The 19,376-nt window shown below is 39.6% G+C and overlaps 1 protein-coding gene across 1 annotated transcript in view; it reads left to right on the top strand.

Annotated features, from left to right (window-relative positions):
* BARD1 (BRCA1 associated RING domain 1) overlaps nt 1-19,376 on the top strand; it is a 114,610-nt gene that overhangs the window by 1,161 nt on the left and 94,073 nt on the right. Inside the window, exons 2-3 of the mRNA XM_006867785.1 lie at nt 12,810-12,866; nt 17,053-17,201. Of these exons, the coding sequence (XP_006867847.1) occupies nt 12,810-12,866; nt 17,053-17,201 (206 nt within the window). The remainder of the gene's footprint in view (nt 1-12,809; nt 12,867-17,052; nt 17,202-19,376) is intronic.

Genomic DNA, 19,376 nt, shown 5'->3' with positions numbered 1-19,376 from the left:
TCAAGATCATTCTGGAGGGCTTTCTCTAAAACTCCTTCTAGCCATCATGGCGGTTTCTCATTTAGTCTTTGTTTGTTTTGATTTTTGCCCCTCTGATTTCCAACTTGCAGAAGTTAGTCACTGTTATGTTTCTTATGTGCCTAATTCCTTTTCCAGCATTTTCTTTAAAGGGACTTACTGTTAGAGTTTTCCAATGAATCAGACACTGCTTTAGCCATTGGTGATTCACTAGGAAACAGACAGAAATCCCAGGATTTATGAAATTTACCTTCTAGATTAGATATAAAATGTTAAGTAAGGTGGTTGTCATAGAATCAGGGTTTAGTAAGTATCTTATAAAAATGCAGAAAGATGTTTCTGCTCAGTGAATGGTTGGGGATGTGTGCAATGTAAGAAGTGCCGTAATAGTTACCTACAGAAGGTGTTAGAGGGACACACAAGGAAGCATGAATAATTGAAATCTGTCAGTGTGTGTTAGGGTTGTGTCCTTTTACCCTACTTGTTCAGTCTGTGTGCTGAGCAAATAATGTGGAGAGCTGGATTGTAAGAAGAATGCAGCTTCAGAATTGGAGGAAGACTCACTGACAACCTTCGCTAAGTCTGATAAACCTTGCTTACTGAACATGAAGAAGATTTGAATCACTGATGAAGATCAAAGACTACAATGTTCAATATGGATTGAACTTTAATACAAAGGAACCAAAATCTTCATGTCTGGTATGGTAAAACAACATTAAGGTAAATGGAGAAAAGATTGAAGTTGTCAAGGACTTTAACTTACTTGGGTGCCCATAATCATGAAAGCTGTATTCATTGTATTGGGCAAATCTGCTGCAAAAGGGTTAAAAATCTGCTGCTTTTTAAAGGGTTAAAAAGCAAAGATGTCATTTTGAAGACTAAGGTATGCCTGACTCAACCTGTGAACAATGAATAAGGAAGACCAAAGAATTGATACCTTTGAAATGACCATGGATTACCAGAGGAAAAAACAAATCTTTCTCTGAAACAAGTACAGCCAGAATGCTCTTTAGAAGTGAGGATAGTGAGACTTCATCTCTTGTACTACGGACACGTTATCAGGAGGGGCCTGTACTTGGAGAAGGACATCATGCTTGGTAAAGTAGAGGGTCAGTGAAAAAAAAGGAAGACGCCAAAGAGATGGATTGCTACAGTGGCTACAACAGTGGGCTCAAATTTAGCAACGATTTTGAGGCTGGGGCAGGATTGGACAGTGGTGTGTTTTGTTTGATTGTACACAAGGTCACTCTGAGTAGGAACTGACTTGATGGTACCGTTCAAACCTACCAGTCACTCTTCGGAAACCCTACATACAGTTTCTTTGTGTTGGAACCAACTCGACGGCACTTATAACAACACCCTTAATAATACAACAACACAGGTGGTTCTGAAATCTTAAAAATGCCATGTTCACATTTTACCCCATATCAAATATGAGCTATTTTTGCCAATTCCTAACTGAAGCAAGCAGACAATACGGGTCATAGGACTGAAGGCTCATATTTTAAATACTGGTCTCCAGTTGGCTGGTGGTTCCATGCGATAAGCACTGGACTGCAAACCACAAGGTCTGTGGTTCAAGCTTGCCAACCACTCTGTGGGAGAAAGATGAGACTTTCTACTCCCAAGAAGATTTCAGTCCTTTCAAACACTATATAGAGTTGCTAAGGAGCTCTGGTAGTGTACTGGTTATGAATCGTGCTGCGAGCTGCAAGGTCAACAGTTCGAAACTACCAGCTGTTCCGCGGGAGAAAGATGAGGCTTTCTGCTCCCGTAAAGATTTGCAACCTCGGAAACCCTGTACAGGGTTGCTATGAGTCAGAACCAACTCCATGGCACATAACAACAACAATATAGAGTTGCTATGAGTCAGAACTGACTTGACGGCAAATAACAAAAATTGGCTGGTGAATGAAACTTAAACTTTAATGATTAAGAAAATTCAATATAATGGATTAACTAAGTCTTAACTGTGTCTGCAAATATGTACTTCAAAACGTAACACTAAGTTTTCATGTAAAATACTGCAGAGCAAAAGCTTTCGACTTTGCTTGTCGTAATCTGTATGTTGCATCATTTAATTTTTTTTTCCCCTTAACAATCCTTTAAAAATATAACAAACATCCTGAAGTTGAGAGCCCTACAAAAACAGGCTGTTGATTGTTTTGGCCAGTAGGCTGTAATTTGCAGAACTTTGCTTTGACCAGTAAAATGTCTTCAGTTTAACATTTCTTTATGATATAAAATTTTTATCATGTTTAAAAATGATTCTACATACCTTCCTTGGTGTCTCTGCAAGTGTGGCAGCTTGTCTAACCCCTGGGTAGTGCAAATGACTAAGTGCTTCCCTATTAGCTGCGAAGGTTAATGGTTCAAACCCACCTAGAGGCACCTTAGAAGACAGGCCTGGCCATCTGTATCTGAAAACACTAGGGAACAGTTGTACTCTGCACACATAGCATCTGTATGAGTCAGAATTGATTTGACGGCATACAACAACCACAACAAGGGACTGAAGCTTGCCAGCTGCACATTGCACCTGCGAAAAGGATGCTTTCTTCCACCTCTGTGTTTGTCTAGCACCTGCCTGACATCACTGTGTAAAAGGAGCTACTCTGCTTGTTTTCCCACCCACCATTCCAAGTGGTGTCATATTACTTGAAATTGTGTGTCAGTCTGTCCTTTTACCGTGTTTTAAAGTTCTACCCCGTGGGCTAGTGATTACCCAGATTACCCTTGTATTCAGTGTGCAGCTGTCATCTCTCTCCAGTGCCCAGCTGTCATGTGTCTTGTGTAGCTCACTGGATCTGTTTTGCAGCAAGCATTGCTTACTGTTGAGGGTGAATTGGCTACAATGCAGGGCATCCTTCCTTGACCTTTAATATAAGTATGATTTCAAGGTAAAACCGATGAAGCTGTTCAAGAGACCAGATGTGACATTTGTGTTAGGTCCAAGCCTCACAACCAGATAGAAGCTATTTGGACAAAATGAGACAGGAAGACCGCATCTAGCAGAAAGCCAGTGTGCTGCTTAAGGATGCAGGGAAGAATAGGTACCAAGCTCAGGTGTCATAGATGTATTTTGTAAATTAAAATAATTAGGTTCCTATTGGCATTATTTTAGAGACTGGGGTTGGATCTCTATGTAATTGTGACTTAGAGCCCTGAGGGCTTTTTAAATCAACTTTTAGTAAAAATAAATACATAAATTTTGTGACTTTCTGGATAGGTGATTTCCTTTTTCTGAATTCCCTCTTGTTACTTAAAAAGAATATCAAGATTTGTTTTACCTTTTATTTGGCGCCCTCATCATATAGTGGTTAAGAACAGGAATTCTGGAGTAACTCCCCAAGTTCAAATCCTGACTCTGGTTTTAGACTTTATTTATTTATTGTATATTTTAAAGATACCAAGCATACCACTTAAAGCATGATCTCAAAATTTCTTTTTTTTATCTTTTTTTAAACTAAAGGTTGATTTAAAAGGCCCTAAGGAGCTCTGGTAGCGTAGTGGTTACGAATCGGGCTGCGAACCTTAAGGTCAGTGGTTCGAAACTACCAGCTGCTCCGCGGGAGAAAGATGAGGCTTTCTACTCCTGTAAAGATTTATACCCTCGGAAACCCTATACAGGGGTCGCTATGGGTCGGAACCGACTCGATGGCACATAACAACAACAACAACAAGGGCTCTAAGTCCTACTGCATACAGATGCCAAACCCTGTCTCCAAAATATGCCAACAGGAACCTAATTATTTTAATTCACAAAACATGTCTTGTGACACCACTGTGGTGCTGTAGGATTAGCACTGGACCACTATATTGGTTTGAACTGCAAGGTTGGTGGTTCAAACTTACCAGCTGCTCCTTGAAAACCCTATATGGGGTTGCTATGAGTCGGAAATGACAGCATTTAACAACAGCAGCATAAAATGAGTTAGTTATGATTGTTAAAAATAACAACAGAAACCCAAGCCCACTGCTGTGGAGTTCACTCTGACTCGGGGCAACCCCCTGAGTTACAGAGCAGAATTCACAGGATTTTCTTGTCTAATCCGTACAGATCAACAGGCCTTCCATCGAACTGCTAGGTTGTTTGGGGCCACTAGCCCCTTGTCCTGTGCCGTTGAATGGATTCCGACTCACAGTGACCCTGTACAGGGTTCCTGTGAAGTGACTGGTGGGTTTGAACTGCCAACCTTTCAGTTTCTAGTCCAGTGCTTATTCTACAGCACCCCACCAGGGGCTTTTTGCTTATTGTTGTTGTTGTTGTTAAGTGCTGTTGAGTCGGTTCCGACCCATAGCGACCCTGTATAGGGTTTCCTAGGAGCAGCTGGTGACCAGGAACCAACAACCTTGCAGTTCAAACGACTTTGCAGTCTGACGCATTAACCCATGGGACATAATTGTGTCAGTCAAGGACTCTTACTTCAAACAATTCACTACCGTCAAATTGATTCTGACTCATAGTGACCCCATAGGATAGAATAGAACTGCTCTTTAGGGTTTTTGAGACTAAATCTTTATGGGAACAGAAAGCCTCTTGGAACTGCCAGTAGGTTTGAACCTCCACATTGTGGTTAGCAGCCCAGTGCCTAACCTACAATGCTCCCAGGGCTCCTTTACTTTGAACAGAGCAGATGCTAAATGCAGGTTGTTCTTTTTAAGTGCCATTGAGTCAATTTCTACTGGATATTTTAAAGTGCCATTGAGTTGGTAACAACTCATAGTGATGTTACGCACAACAGAACGCAACACTGTCCGATTCTGCACCAGCCTCACAATTGTTGCTACGTTTGAGCCCATTGATGCTGCCCCTGAGTCAGTCCATCTCATTGGGGGTCTCCCTCTTTTTCTCTGACCCTCCACTTTACCAAATATGATATCCTTCTCCAGTGACTGGTCCCTTCTGACAATATGTCTGAATTATGAAAGATGAAGTCTGGCCATCCTGACTTCTACTTCTAGTGACCTTGTATAGGGTCTTTCTGTGGCTTACTATCTATTTCTGAGGGCTGGAAAACCCAATGTCTGAGTGCCAGGACAGACCCTCTTCTTGAGGTTGGAGTCCTATTATGCATGGCTGAGAAGCCACCTAGTCTGTGGAGATGGAGACCCAGTCCCAAACTCCTAATCTCAGTCACCAAGCTCCTTGGACTTATTGAGCTAAGTTCCTGGCGTTTTGTCTGGTGTCCCTCAGGGCACTGATAGAAGGTATGCATCCTGGGTACCCCTGACACTCACCGTCCCCTCCCCAGGCAGGTTTTCCTGGGTGAACTGGCCTTTCCTGCATCTTGCTTAGCAGAGAAAGCAGCAACTTACTCACACAATGGTACAGCTCACTTGAGATGTTTGCAGCGGAGCTGCCTGGGCCATGTGCTACACAGAATCCCCCGACTAGTGCACCTGAGAGCCCTGTGCCCACAGACATAGATGTTGATATAGTGCCCAGATCCTGTTTCACAGAACATCCCGGTGTGGTGTGTAGAATCAGCACTGGACCGCAAGTCAGGTTGGTGGCACTATCAGTAGTTCAAACTCACCAGCCACGTCTTGGAAACCCTGTAATGGATCGGTGTGAGTTGAAAACGACTCAACTACACTTAACAACATTGTGGATGTTATGTGATGCATACCTGTGAATGCTTTTTGTTCTTCTGCTAAAGAAATGAAAGAGCCTTGGTGGTACTGTAGAATAAGCACAGGACTGCAAACCAGGGGTCAGTAGTTCAAACCCACCAGCCGCTCTGGGTAGAAAGATGAATTTTTTTGCTCCCATAAAGATTTACAGCCACTGAAATCCTGTACATGGTCTCTGTGAGTTGAAGTTGACTGGGTAGCAGTAGGATTAGTTTGTTTTTTGCTAAAACAATATTAGATTGGCTGTAAGGCTCTGGTATCTGGTAGCGTAGTGGTTATGAATCGGGCTGTGAACTGTAAGGTCAGCAGTTCGAAACTACCAGCTGTTCCGCAGGAGAAAGATGAGGCTTTCTGCTCCTGTAAAGATTTACAGCCTCAGAAACCCTGTACAGGGTCACTATGAGTCGGAACCGACTCCACGGCACACAACAACAACAACAAGGCCAGCTTAAGGTTACAAGTTTAATACCTGTTAGACTTGCCAATGGTACATTTGCATGTATGTGACTAGTTAGCTCATTTATTGCTTTTAAGCTAAAATGCTCTTAATGTCTTTAAAGTTGCCATTTCTTGGTGACTGTTTCCCCCCTTCATTTACTTCCTCTGAGTAACCCAGGTTTCCATATTCACTACAGGAGCCAGAGGAAACAAGCAATCAGCATTGTGTAATTATGTTGTTTCTCCTTCCTTGCCTTCATGGAACTCTTACCTGAAAATAACTATAAAAGTAGATAAATGAAGTATTATTTATTTTGTGTTTTTGTCAGTGTTACTGTTGTATGTTTATTGTCAAGAGAGGGCGTAGATAGTGGAGAGAAATCTGATGTGGTTAAAACATTCGTGGAAAAAATTCTCTTTTAATTCCGTTTTTCCACGAAATGTTTGATGCCTATTGTCTTGTGGAGTCTTTGCTTTACAGTAATCACTGAAAGCTTAGAATTTGATGTATTTTCACATCTCAGCCCAATCTCTACAGATATTTCCTCTGGGAAATTTTCTTTGACCTTAGGGTTTAGTCATTTTATCCTTTTAAAATCTCTCATGGCCCAGCTATCTTTTTTTCAAACTGGTTGTTGTTGTTGTTAGGTGTCATCGAGTCGATTAGTACTCATAGCAATCCTATGCACAACAAAAAGCAACACGGTGTAGTCCTGCACCATCCTAACTGCCACTGTGCCAGTCCGTCTCGTTGGGGGTCTTCCGCTTTTTTACCGACCCTCCACTTTACCCAGCTTGAGATCTTTCGCTAGGGACTGGTTCCTCCTGGCACTTTGTTCGAAGTATGTGGGACAAAGTGTCACCATCCTGGCTTATAAAAAACATTCTGGTACTTCTTCCATCACAGACTTGTTTGTTTTACTAACAGCCCATGGTACTTTTAATAGTCTTCTCTAACACCATAACTCTCTGCAGTCTTCCTAATTCACTGTCCAATTTTCAGATGCGTATGAGGCTTTTGAAAATGCCATGGCTTGGATCAGGTGCACTTTAGTCCTGAAACTGACATCTTTGCTCTTGAACACTTTAAATAGGTTTGTTCAGCAGATGTGCCAGTGCAATACGTTGTTTGATTTCTTGACTGTTGTTTCCATGAGTGTTGATAGTGGATCCAACAACAATGAAGTCTTTGACAACTTTAATCAAAGACAATGAAGTCTTTGACAACTTTAATCAAAGACAATGAAGTCTTTGACAACTTTAATCAAAGACAATGAAGTCTTTGACAAGTTTAATCATTTACGTTGATGGCACTCAACAGCAACCTTGTTGTTAAGTGCCGTCCAGTCGATTCTGACCCATAGCGACCTAGATTAGTATAATTTCTTTCATTGTAGGATATGTTGTCAGCTGAGATCTCAGGAAGTCTGACTTTCATACAGACCAGTACCGTTCTCTGTAGTGTTGATCCTCTGAGCGTTCCATTGAATATCCTGATGGTGGCAGTGGGGCCCTGGTGGTGCAGTGGTTTGGGCTGCTTACTCAAAGTTTTGAGCCATAAGCTTCTTCATGGGAGAAAGGGAGTGATCCACTTCTGTAAAGATTTGCAGCCTCCAAACCCTAAGGAGTGGATCTGCTCTGTGTGGATCGCTGAGACCCAGCCTAACTTCACTGCAGTGGTTTGATGGTCCCTCCACAGGGACTCATACACTCACTTTTCCTATCTCTTTTCTCATCTATTAACAACAAAAAGGATTTTAGCTTTATCATGATGTAATTTATTGGTCCAGTCATCAGGATGTTTATTTGTGTGATTTTTTTTGTGTGTGTGTGTGTGAAATAATTTTGATTCCTGCATGGATGTCTGTCTCAGCATCGAATACATAATTTCTTAGTGTTCGTTAAATTAATGAATGTACTTCAGTTAATTAACATTTGAGGGCCATTTGTTAGTGGAAATCCCAGAAGGATCTGATTAAAAATGTCTCACTTGAATTGTCAGAAATCCTCAATAGGTTCCTGGGGTTAATGACGCATAGTCAATAGTGAGTAAAGTCTCTGAGCAGATTCAGGAGACACACATGTTACTATTGGGGATGTTAGGGCTGGAACCACGAATGGCGCTGTTTCCATCATAGGAGTACACACAGCTGCTGTGACGTAGAACCTGCAGCTGCCAGAGAAACCCACTAAAGATTCAGCACCCACTAATACTGCACCCTGTACTGTGGGGAGAGGTGTCACAAATGTGTCTGGAACTCAGAGATGTTCGGTTTGGGGCAGAAATTTCCAGCTTCTGCCCATGGATGATAATTGCAGACATATTTCTGGTGGAAGTGATTAGGGAAGAGTATAAACAAGAAAGGGTTAGGCAAGTTTAAATCTGAGCCTTGAAACTCAAAATATGAAGAAGAGGTGAAGCCTGAAAGGACAGGAATACAAGATGTTCCTTAGGCATTGTTTTGCTTTGTTGCAAGTAGAATAAGAAGCAAGAGGAATAAAAGACAGAATCATCAAAACTCTGATTTGGGGCCACATGATATTCTCTGGCTTTTCTCAGTCTCATTTAGGGAAATCTTCTATAATTAGTCACTAATAGAGTTCTGCTGCCCATTTGATTTTTGGGACCTTTGCTGTGTCCATTTATTCAGTGTTTATTGTCACTAAGCAATTAGGAATGATTTCTTATTTTTTGCCCTGACATATACAAAATAACCACACAAAATAGGAAGTGTAGATTTTATTATTCATATCACTTTCTTGTTAATAACTTTATTTGCCTAAAAGTCAACATAACAAATTGTTTAGTTGACTTAGAGATCCAGTTCATTTTGGTGTTATTGGTCCATGACTTAAAAATACCTTGGGAATCCTCTAAAATGTGGAGCACTATGGCAACCATCTTGTTTAATAGCAATTGATACCTCATAAGGAGCCTTGGTAGCACAGTAGTTTAAGTGCTCAGCTGCTAACTGAAAGCTTGGTAGTTTAAACCCACCAGCCACTCAATGAGAGAAAAATGTGACAATCAGCCTCTGTAAGATGACTCCCTAGGAAACCTGAGGGGCAGTGCTGCTCTGTTCTGTGGGGTAGCTAAGGGTCGAAACAAACTAGACAACAGTAGGCTTCGTTTTTGGTTTCTTGATACAATGGAAGTTTAGGGAGCTGTTCAGTTAAATAATTCTGTTTCAGTATTACAGTCTTAACTGAATTTGCTTTCCTTTTTTTGCATGTGAACAATTTATATTAATAGGAACTTAAATTTTTTGTTGTTGTTCTAAGTACTTAGTAATTTCCTGAAGTTATAAGTCTTTGACTGCACTGATCTTTCCAAAGCAACTACATGTGAAGCTGTAGAATAAAGACTGCAGATGGTGAACAGTCACATAGTGGAAATTTCATGGTATAGAAATCTCGTTACCATGCAAATGTCTTTTCTTATCTGGTTTTTTTTCTTTTTCTTTCTAATACATATGTATATCATACTGAAAATAGGGTAAGAATCAAATTGAATTGGTAATACAAATGCATTTTTGTATGTAGTTTTTCATTTGGTTCATTCACTAAGGATTTATTACAATCTTATTATTCACATAGTGTTGTTGCTAAGTGCCCTCGAGTGGGTTCTGATTCATAGCGACCCTATATGGGATTTCCCAGGAGTGGCTAGTGAGTTTGAACTGCCAACCTTGCAGTTCAAACTGACCATGCATACAGTGCTTATCTTACAGCACCACACTGTTGTTGTCAAGTGCTGTGGAGTCAGTTGTGACTCATAGCGACCCTGTATAGGGTTTGCAAGGAGCAGCTGGTGGACTTGAACCACCCACCTTGCAGTTCAGATGGCTTTGCAGTCTGGCGCATTAACCACAGTGCCACAGCAGGCCTCTTAGAGGTAGGAAAGTTAAGATCTCTTGTCTGTAGGGCTAAAGTCTATTTGGTGTTAAGAGTCTTTGAGTCACTTCGGACTCACAGTAACCTTGTGTAGAGTTTATGAGGAGTGGCTGGTGAGCTTGAACCACTGACCTGGAGGGTCTAATGACTTTGCGGTCCGGTGCATTAACCCTCTACTTAAAGCCAAGGAAGAAAGGGCATCAGGCAGTTAGAATAGAAATATTTATATTTCAGCTTCATTTCCAGAACCCCAATTATCTGCCATCTTATCTCCTTTGAAGCCTCAGCATTTGGACGTATTTCCCACAGTGTCTGCCCTTCACCCTATACAGACAGGGTTGCTGTGAATCAGGACTCAGTTGATGGCACTTAACAGCAACTTTGTTGTTGTTGTTAAGTGCTGTTGAGTCGATTCTGACCCATAGCGACCTAGATTAGTATAATTTCTTTCATTGTAGGATATGTTGTCAGCTGAGATCTCAGGAAGTCTGACTTTCATACAGACCAGTACTGTTCTCTGTAGTGTTGATCCTCTGAGTGTTCCATTGAATATCCTGATGGTGGCAGTGGGGCCCTGGTGGTGCAGTGGTTTGGGCTGCTAACTCAAAGGCTTGAGCCATAAGCTTCTTCTTGGGAGAAAGGGAGTGATCCACTTCTGTAAAGATTTGCAGCCTCCAAACCCTAAGGAGTGGATCTGCTCTGTGTGGATCGCTGAGACCCAGCTGACTTCACTGCAGTGGTTTGATGGTCCCTCCACAGGGCTCATGCACACACTTTCATACAATCACTTTTCCTATCTCTTTTCTCATCTAGTAACAACAAAAAGGATTTTTAGCTCGCCAACTAGAATAATTAATGCAGTTCCTATTAAATTTATTTCTGAATACATTATAGTATCTTACTGCTGACATTGTAGTGTGATGCTGTAGGATAAGCACTGGACTGCTGACTGAAGTTCAGTACTTTACACACCATCCTTGGAAACCCTCTAGAGGGTCACTATGAGCTGATGGCAGTTACAACAACAGCAACAACATCTTATTGTTAGGTTGAAGAATCAGAACTATGGATAAGGAGTGCTGAGTCATTTTAGGAAGAGACTTTAAAGCTGGGATACAGAATCAAGGCACTAAAGCCGTTATTTTTAAAGAAAGTTAGAAAGGCTTTGGACTGCATCCTAAGAGGAATGTCCTTACTGAGAAATAGGAAGAGAGCCACCAAGGAAATGCTGAAATAGGCGGATAGATGTACTCTAGGAAAATTAAAACTAGAAGGAAAGGCTTCAGTTAGTGTCAGTCAGTGATCTTTTACAGAGAGCTCAGGAAAAATGAGGACCAAAGACTGCTTTGGAGGTCAATTTCAGCAGAATGGTGGAATTAAAGCTAGGAAGGTAAGAAGATGGAGTTCGCTGGTATAGAACATGTATTCAAGAACTCTTACCTTTGCAAGAAAGGAATGAGATGGGCAAAACGTAGAGTAGGAAAAAAGATTTAAAGAAAGTGTTTTTCTTTGTAAGGTTGAAGCATGTTTAGATTTACATGGAAGACGAACCAAATAGTTGCTGTTGACTGAATTCAGATTCATGGCCACACCATATGGGTCAGAGTAGAACTGTGCTCCATAGTTTTCAGAGAATCTCTGGGTGGACCTGCCTCTTTAGATTAGCAGCCAAGCATGGTAACTGTTTACACCCCCCACCGACTCCTGGAAGAAGAAGGATGAATGTATTAGTGGAGTAGAGTACTTTGAGGAGTCCTGGTGTGGTGCTGTAGAATAAAGCACTGGATAGCATGGTTAGTTTGAACCATAAGGTCTGCAGTTCAAACTCACCAGCCTCTCCTTGGAAACTCTATACAGGGTCCTATGAGTCGGAACCGACTTGATGGCACTTAATAACAACAAGGTTAATGGGATTGCAGTGCATGTGTTGTTTTGAATTGTCATCTATTCATTTGTATATTAATTAGTTCATGGAACATCTCTTATGCCATTGTTCTGGTAGAGATACAAAGATGAAGAAGCTACCAAATGAAATGTGTAAAGATAATTTTGTACATTTCTTTGTCTTTCTGTAATGGTAATTTATAACCTGAGAGCAAGAAAGGAGGAAATGTACTATGGGCCCATCTCGGGCTGTAGGCTGGCATACATGAGTGTCTAGGGGCTCAGCAGATTGAGGGTAGTGGTGAAGATATTCTGAAGGAGTGGAATCTGTGGTAGGGAAACCAGGAAGGAATGGACTGAATGTAGTTCTGTTACCCCGAACTTGTGGTTAGCAGTCCAGTGCTTATCATACGTTTCTGGGGAAACGGGGGGTTCTTAGGAGCAAGGTGATCAAATGTCTTGGTTGCCCAGCACAGTACTGGTTTGTGCCTGTCGTCTAAGCATCCGATCTGAGTTATCACTTGCCTTCTCTCTCAGAAGTGTCTTCATTGCACCTTGAGTTATGAGGCCATCCCTTTTGTGACTCATTTTGAGATTTTTTTGTCTACACTTTGAGTCACTGGGTGAAGGTATATCTTAGAAGTTGCAAAGAGAAGCCAGCGGCTTTGATTCTAAGAGGTTTAAACATGTGAACAAAGTTGATTTCACAGAATACACTTTATTAAAAGTGTTACAATTTGTACCAAATTTGGTAGTTGCCATTAAAATTCAGCAAGTGTATTGTGATATAATACTTAATCTGAGAGTAACAACCTTTCAAATGAACACATCCTTAATTCTTTGTGCTTTGAGGAAGAGAGAAATATGGTAGTGTTGGGCCTTGGGTTTATGAAATGTTTATGTGACCTAAGTCGTAATCATTTCCTTTCTTCAAACAGCAGCAGTATTCTGAGGGACCCTGTGTGCTTAGGAGGCTGTGAGCACATCTTCTGTTGGTAAGTAATTACGGCTTATATAATAACAACAAATACATAGTGTTCCGAGTCCTGGGGTGACGCTGTGAGTAAATGCCAGACTGCAAAGCTGTTTGAACTGCAAGGTTGGCTGTTCAAGCTCACCAGCTGCTCCTTGGAAATCCTATACAGGATTGCTATGGGTCAGAACTGACTCAATGGCACTTTACAACAACAACTTTTTTTCTTAGCAAATAGTCATATAATCATACTGATAATAATAGAACCTTATGGCTGTGCAGCAGTTATAATCTTCAAAGTAACTTACTGTACTTGATCTCATTTCAGTCGTTATAACTATATTAGTTTACAAATACGGAAATCAAAGCTTAAACATGATGACTTATTCGAAGTTGCAACACTTAGTTAATAGTTTTGGTAATCTTGGAGAAAAACATAATGTCTTTTATATAATTTCAATACTTTAATTTTTTTTTCTTCCATTGAGTTTTGACTCTAGTCTTTGAAAATTATGGAAGTCTAGTTTTTAAGGTTATCATGATGAAATTATAGTTATGGTCTATTGTGAAAGCCCTTGCTTATAGGTAGGAAGATTAGATTTTTATTTCATCCTACTTGCATTGGAGAAATCTGTTGAGGGTCTGAATGTCTTTTTTAAATCTAAAACCTTCTTTGAATCAGTTTTTAAATTATTGTTTAATAAGAGCTTGGGACTACCTGACCTGAGCCAACTGCATTCTGAAGCGTGAACATGACTATAATTAAGCATGCGGCTTAAGTCAACTGGACGTATATGCAAAGCAGCCTTGCTTATTTGGGGTCCCAATCTGTGGTTAATGCGCTGGACTACAAAGTCAGTTTGAACTACAAGGTCGGCAGTTCAAGTTTACTAGCTAACCCTCAGAAACCCTATCCAGGTTGCAATGGGTCAGAAGTGACTCTACAGCACTTAACAACAACAACAATCTTGTTTTGTGAAATACGGACCTTTTAGCTGGAGCACATCCAACAGGATTAGAAATTGTACCAATTGCTTACCTGGTATCTCCATTTTTCAAACTTGACATATTCAAAGCAAGCTCTAGATCTGTCCCCTCAATGCATTCATGCCTCGTTATTCTTCATCAAAGTAAGTGGTACCACTGACTACAAAGTTGTCTTGAGTTCAAGGCATAATAAAACCCCATGTCTTACCGGATTGCTCTGTTTTGTCTGTGTCCTTCATCATTAAATTCCGTCAGTTCTACTTCAAAATACTCCCTGAATCTCAGTTTTCCCTATGTAATTGCTACTATTTATACTTTATTCAGACTCCTGGTGTGATGCTGTAGGATCAGCACTGGATTGCTAACCGCAAGGTTGGCAGTTCAAACCCACCAGCTGCTCTTCAGAAACTCTATGCAGTGTCACTATGAGTCGTATTCAACTCGATGGCACTTAACAATTAAACAACATACTTTACCCAGGAGTCCTAGTGTGGTGATGTAGGATAAGCATTGAACCTAAAGGTCAGTTTGAACCGCAAGGTTGCCTCCTTGGGAACCTTATACAGGGTTGCTATAATTTATAATCGACCCGACAACACTTTATCCAAACCCTCATCACATTATCTTGTTCTATACTATTATAATAGCTTCTTAACTGATCGTGTGGTCTCCTTTTATTTTGCCAGTATCACCCCTTCCCCATTTTCTCTGTTACTGTCAATGACTTTAAAAAGACCACAGCCTTCTATCCTTCAGACTTTTCTATTGCAGTGGGAAAACATCACTGTACAGAACCCCACTCCTGCCTACCTCTTGGGCCTCACTCTCCTTGGGTTCACACTATTCCAGCTGCACCCTCCCCCTTTTTATTTATTAAACACCTTGAGTCACTCCTGCCTCAGGACTTTTGAATTTGTTATTTCTTCTACGTGCAAGAAATTCCAGATTTCTGTGAGGCTGACAATTAAATTCCCACCCAAATGCCACCTCCTTGAAAAGATCTTCTCATCTCCTTGTGAAATGATGCCTGCTCCCAGTAAAATGATGCCTGCTCCCAGTCGTGATTCAGCTGACCAAATGCAACTAAACAATAAGGCGTTGTAGAGCTTCATGAACCCCCTGGATTTGTATGCAAAATGATGTGTGGGAAACTTACCTTTAATTGGATTCTAAAGTGCTATTTAAAGAGAAAATGGTCATTTGTATATGATGTGACCATAGGGCAGAATCCATGATTCAGTGCAATTTTGGTGCTTTTGGTTATATCATGCTAAGAACTAGGACAGCTATTTATATTCTTTGCAGATTCATAGTTACCTAAAACTGCTGGCCACGTAGCCTGCAGTTTGTAAAGATGGTTGTGAGATAGCTCAACCGAAACAAAGAAGTGGTAGGAGGGGCTGGGATGGAACATGGATTTTAATATTGACAGTACTGTTGTAGTTTCAAAGTATTTTCATACCATTTCCTTGTGAAAGTAGTCAGTGTGTTCTCTGTAGAATAAATTCATTGATGACTTGCAGCACTGTTTCTCAAATATTTTGGTATCAGACTCCATTGCACTCTTAAAATTGAGGACCACCAATAGCATTTGAATGTATATGTATATAAAACGTATGTATATAATAGATACATGGGGCCTGCAGAGAGTTCAAAGAACAATTCCATTATCTTTTAATTCCATTCTTCCAGGAACTTTTTGAAGCCCCCTCATGTGTATGTTTGTGGATTTCTCCACTTTGTGGTGCTGGAGTTTATGCACTCGACTGCAAGGTTGGTTTGAACTGCAAGGTCGGTGGTTCAAACTCAGCAGCCGCTCCTTGGAAACCCTATGCAAGGTCATTATGGATTGAACCAACTCAACAGCACTTAACAACAATACAGTATATATATATATATATGGAAAATTTTTTAAAAATTGACGCATTAAAATAACAATAGTAGACCTATTACGTATTGACATAAATAACAGTTTTTTTGGAAAAATTATTTTATAAACTAAAGAACTAATAGTTATTGAGAAAAGTGGCATTTTTGCCTATCTCTTTATTGTCTTGCTGAAAAGAAGATTGCAAGATTCTTACATCTGGTTATATATTCAATCCGTTGACATATGCTGCATTAATTGAAGTATATAAAGAAATTCTGGCTTCACACATACGTTTCTTTGGAACAAAGAAAAGTGTTTTTTAGTCACAGTCTCAGAAACCCTTAGACAAGCAGCTACACAGTTCTCCTCTGTCACCAAGGCTGTCCTGAGTAGGAATCCTACTGGATGGCACTGGGCTCGTTTCAGACAATTGTGGCTTTTCATCGATTCTGTGCCAAATGTTGACAAATGGTCAATTTGTTGAGTATAGAATCGGAAACCATGTCAATGTTAACATTAAATTCCACTGGTTTATCTTGTACTTTGAGTGGAGTTTATACTGGGTTTGATTTCGTTATCTTATAAATACATCATTTGGAGAACATTGGCTAACTGAATAATGCAGAGAGATGCTTTATTTTTCAAGAATTCTAGATTGATATATATGCAATAATATTGGAACACTTATTGAACATGCATAAAATAAAAAAATAAGAGTTTTCTACAAGTTATGTGATGATCTAAAAGACCTGCAGATCCTTTCTCAAAAAGTACTTTATTTTCAAAGTATTTAGATACTTATCCAAAAACAAAACTTACTTTTGTAAGTTTGTGCAGTAATTTTAGGTATTCCTGGGGAGTGATATGGTTTAGCATGGGAAATTTTGAGATCCATGCCTGCTATGTATTAGATATTAAATCTATTTGTTTTTAATCATCTTGCTACTGTAGTCCCTTAGAACCTCTAGGTTTGTTTATACAGAAAAAAACCCCAAAAACGTAAGCAGTCTAATTTCAGACTAATTAAAGTTTCATTGTAGCAAGTTACATAAATAGGTTTAGGTTTAAATTATACAAGAAGGCTTCAGAAAGTTCATGGAAAAAGTCCATTTTCTCTTAATTCCATTCTTCCATGAACTGCTTGAAGCAACTTCATACTTTGTGTGTGTGTGAGAGAGAGACTCCAATTCTTTTTAAACACAATTTTTACCAAGTATTTTACAATTGACACATGTTTCTTAGGAAAAAAACTTTATCTATTTCTGTTTAAACTCTGATGGTTTATTTTCTAGAATTCAGATCCTGCTGATTTCTTTTTTTTTTTTAATCTTGTTTTCAATCTTCTTTCCAGTGGTTGTGTAAGTGACTGCATTGGAACTGAATGTCCAGTGTGTTCTACCCCAGCCTGGATACAAGATGTGAAGATAAATAGACAGTTGGACAGCATGATCCAACTGTGTAGTAAGCTTCAACATTTGCTGCATGACAACGGCCCTTCAGGTAAGAAATACTATTGGTTCTTACTGGATTAAAATAACCAATAAAGTCATATTGATCACATTAAGTATATAAAGGGAGCTATCAGAAATTTTGAATGACATAGTTTAGAAATTCTTAAAATCTGTAATTTTAAGTGCAATTGTTCAAGTGCTCGGCTGCTAACCAAAATGTTGGTGGTTCTAACCCACCATCCATTCTAAAGGAGAAAGAAAGACTTCTTAGGAAATACTAAGGGACGATTCTACTAGGTCCTGTAGGATTGCTGTTAGTCAGAATCATTCAGCAGTACATAACAACAGCAACAACAGCATAGTGTTGAAATCATTTTGAGAAATTGTAATTACCTTGGGGATTACTAAGTCTAGCTCCCTTATTCTCTAGAAGAGAAACCGAGGTCCAGAGAAGTTAAATGATCTTGACTCGAGTCGTACGTGTACTTAATACAGAATTGAGAGAAATAGAACCCGTTTCTTCTGATTTTCAATCTGGTCTTTTCCACTACCTTGTGCTGCTTGCTTTTTACTGTTAATGATAATTTCTCTGTGATATGGAAGGAATAGCGATTTGTCCTTAAAAGTACTTAACTCTCTTAAATACACTTTTATAGGATAGAATGCAGCATTTTCCAAGTAACACTTTCCTGTACTCAATTAATTAGAGGAGCATACTTGGAGACAGTGAAAATCTAATATTTTTCTTTTCTGTTTAAATGGGGGCTAATGTTTTTCAAATTGTTCTTCGACTCTGTGTATTAACTATATATCTTCCCATTGTGCTTTCTGCTGAGAACTAATTAGCTGTGGAAAGAAAGTGAAGTGTTTTGAGTCTTTGTAATTGGATATTGGAATTTTCATTTTATTGTCTAGATCATGCTATTTTAGCTTGTATTTATAGGAGAACCTTTTCTTGACTGATCAGATGCTATGCATGATTGATAATGTTCTTATGAAATTATTAGATCTTGTTTTAAATTTCATGTTTTTAGATATATGACATAATTTGACAGTACCAGCTATAAAAGAGGAAGATGATTGACAAAATAAAGACACAAAGCAAAAGTACTTTGAGTGTTATTGACAAGAGATCCATTTTTAAGAAGAAAAATTTACATCATACTCTACTTTGAAAAGGATATCATCATGTAGTTACCTGGACCATTGTAGTAAACTCCATTCTTTTATAATAAAATGTGCTATAGTGGTGCTGTTTAGAATAGTCTAACCTCAAAGCATTCTATCATGTGATCTCCAGCATCATTTCTGTCACCAAGGACATATTTTCCAAATACGGATCTTCCTCTTTGTTTCCAGTCTTTGCATACCAGTAATTATCAATACATCTTGATTAAATGTTTGATCAATATCAGACTGAAGAAGTTGGTTGTTGTTGTTAAGTGCCGTGGAGTCGGTTCCGACCCATAGCGACCCTGTACAGGGTTTCCGAGGGTGTAAATCTTTACGGGAGTAGAAAGCCTCATCTTTCTCCCGCGGAGCGGCTGGTAGTTTCGAACCGCTGACCTTAAGGTTCGCAGCCCGATTCGTAACTACTACGCTACCAGAGCTCCATTAGAATTCTTCAATTTAATCATCACTGGTTTTAGTGGTTTGGTGCTTAAATTTGAATAATAGTTATATTAGTAGGCATATGGATATCCCATCACAGACAGTGTTGTACTTCAAGATCAGTCTTGAAATGTTCTTTTTGATGATGAATGCAATGCAATTTGTTATTTCTGGTATAGCAAACTGTGTGTTTGTAAGATTCAGAATGGCCAGTACCAGTCCATTTCATCTTACTAGTGCCTAGGATATCGATGTCTATGTGTTCAATTTCATTTTAGAAAATTTTCAATTTTCCTAGATTCATACTTCGTACATTCCATGTTCCAATTATTAATGGATGCTTCAAGTGGTTTCTCTTCATTTTGCTTGTACCCCATCAGCAAATGAAGATTGCAGTCAACTCTACTTTGAGGAGGCAGCTCTTCCCCAGTTGTATTTTGTGTGCCTTTCAACCTGAGGGTCTCATTTTCTGGCACTATATCTGACAGTATTCTGGTGTTCATCATGTTTAGATATTCAACATTCTGGTGCTCTCTGACAGTGTTCCATGGCTATTCATAAGGTTTTCAGTGACTAAATAGTTGGAAGTACTTCGTTTCTCTTTGATAAACTC

This window comes from Chrysochloris asiatica, unplaced genomic scaffold (genome assembly GCF_000296735.1).
Source record: "Chrysochloris asiatica unplaced genomic scaffold, ChrAsi1.0 scaffold00110, whole genome shotgun sequence".
Classification (NCBI taxonomy): Eukaryota; Metazoa; Chordata; class Mammalia; order Afrosoricida; family Chrysochloridae; genus Chrysochloris; species Chrysochloris asiatica.
Note: the sequence above shows the minus strand (reverse complement) of the source record. Positions and strands in the feature narration are given on the sequence as shown.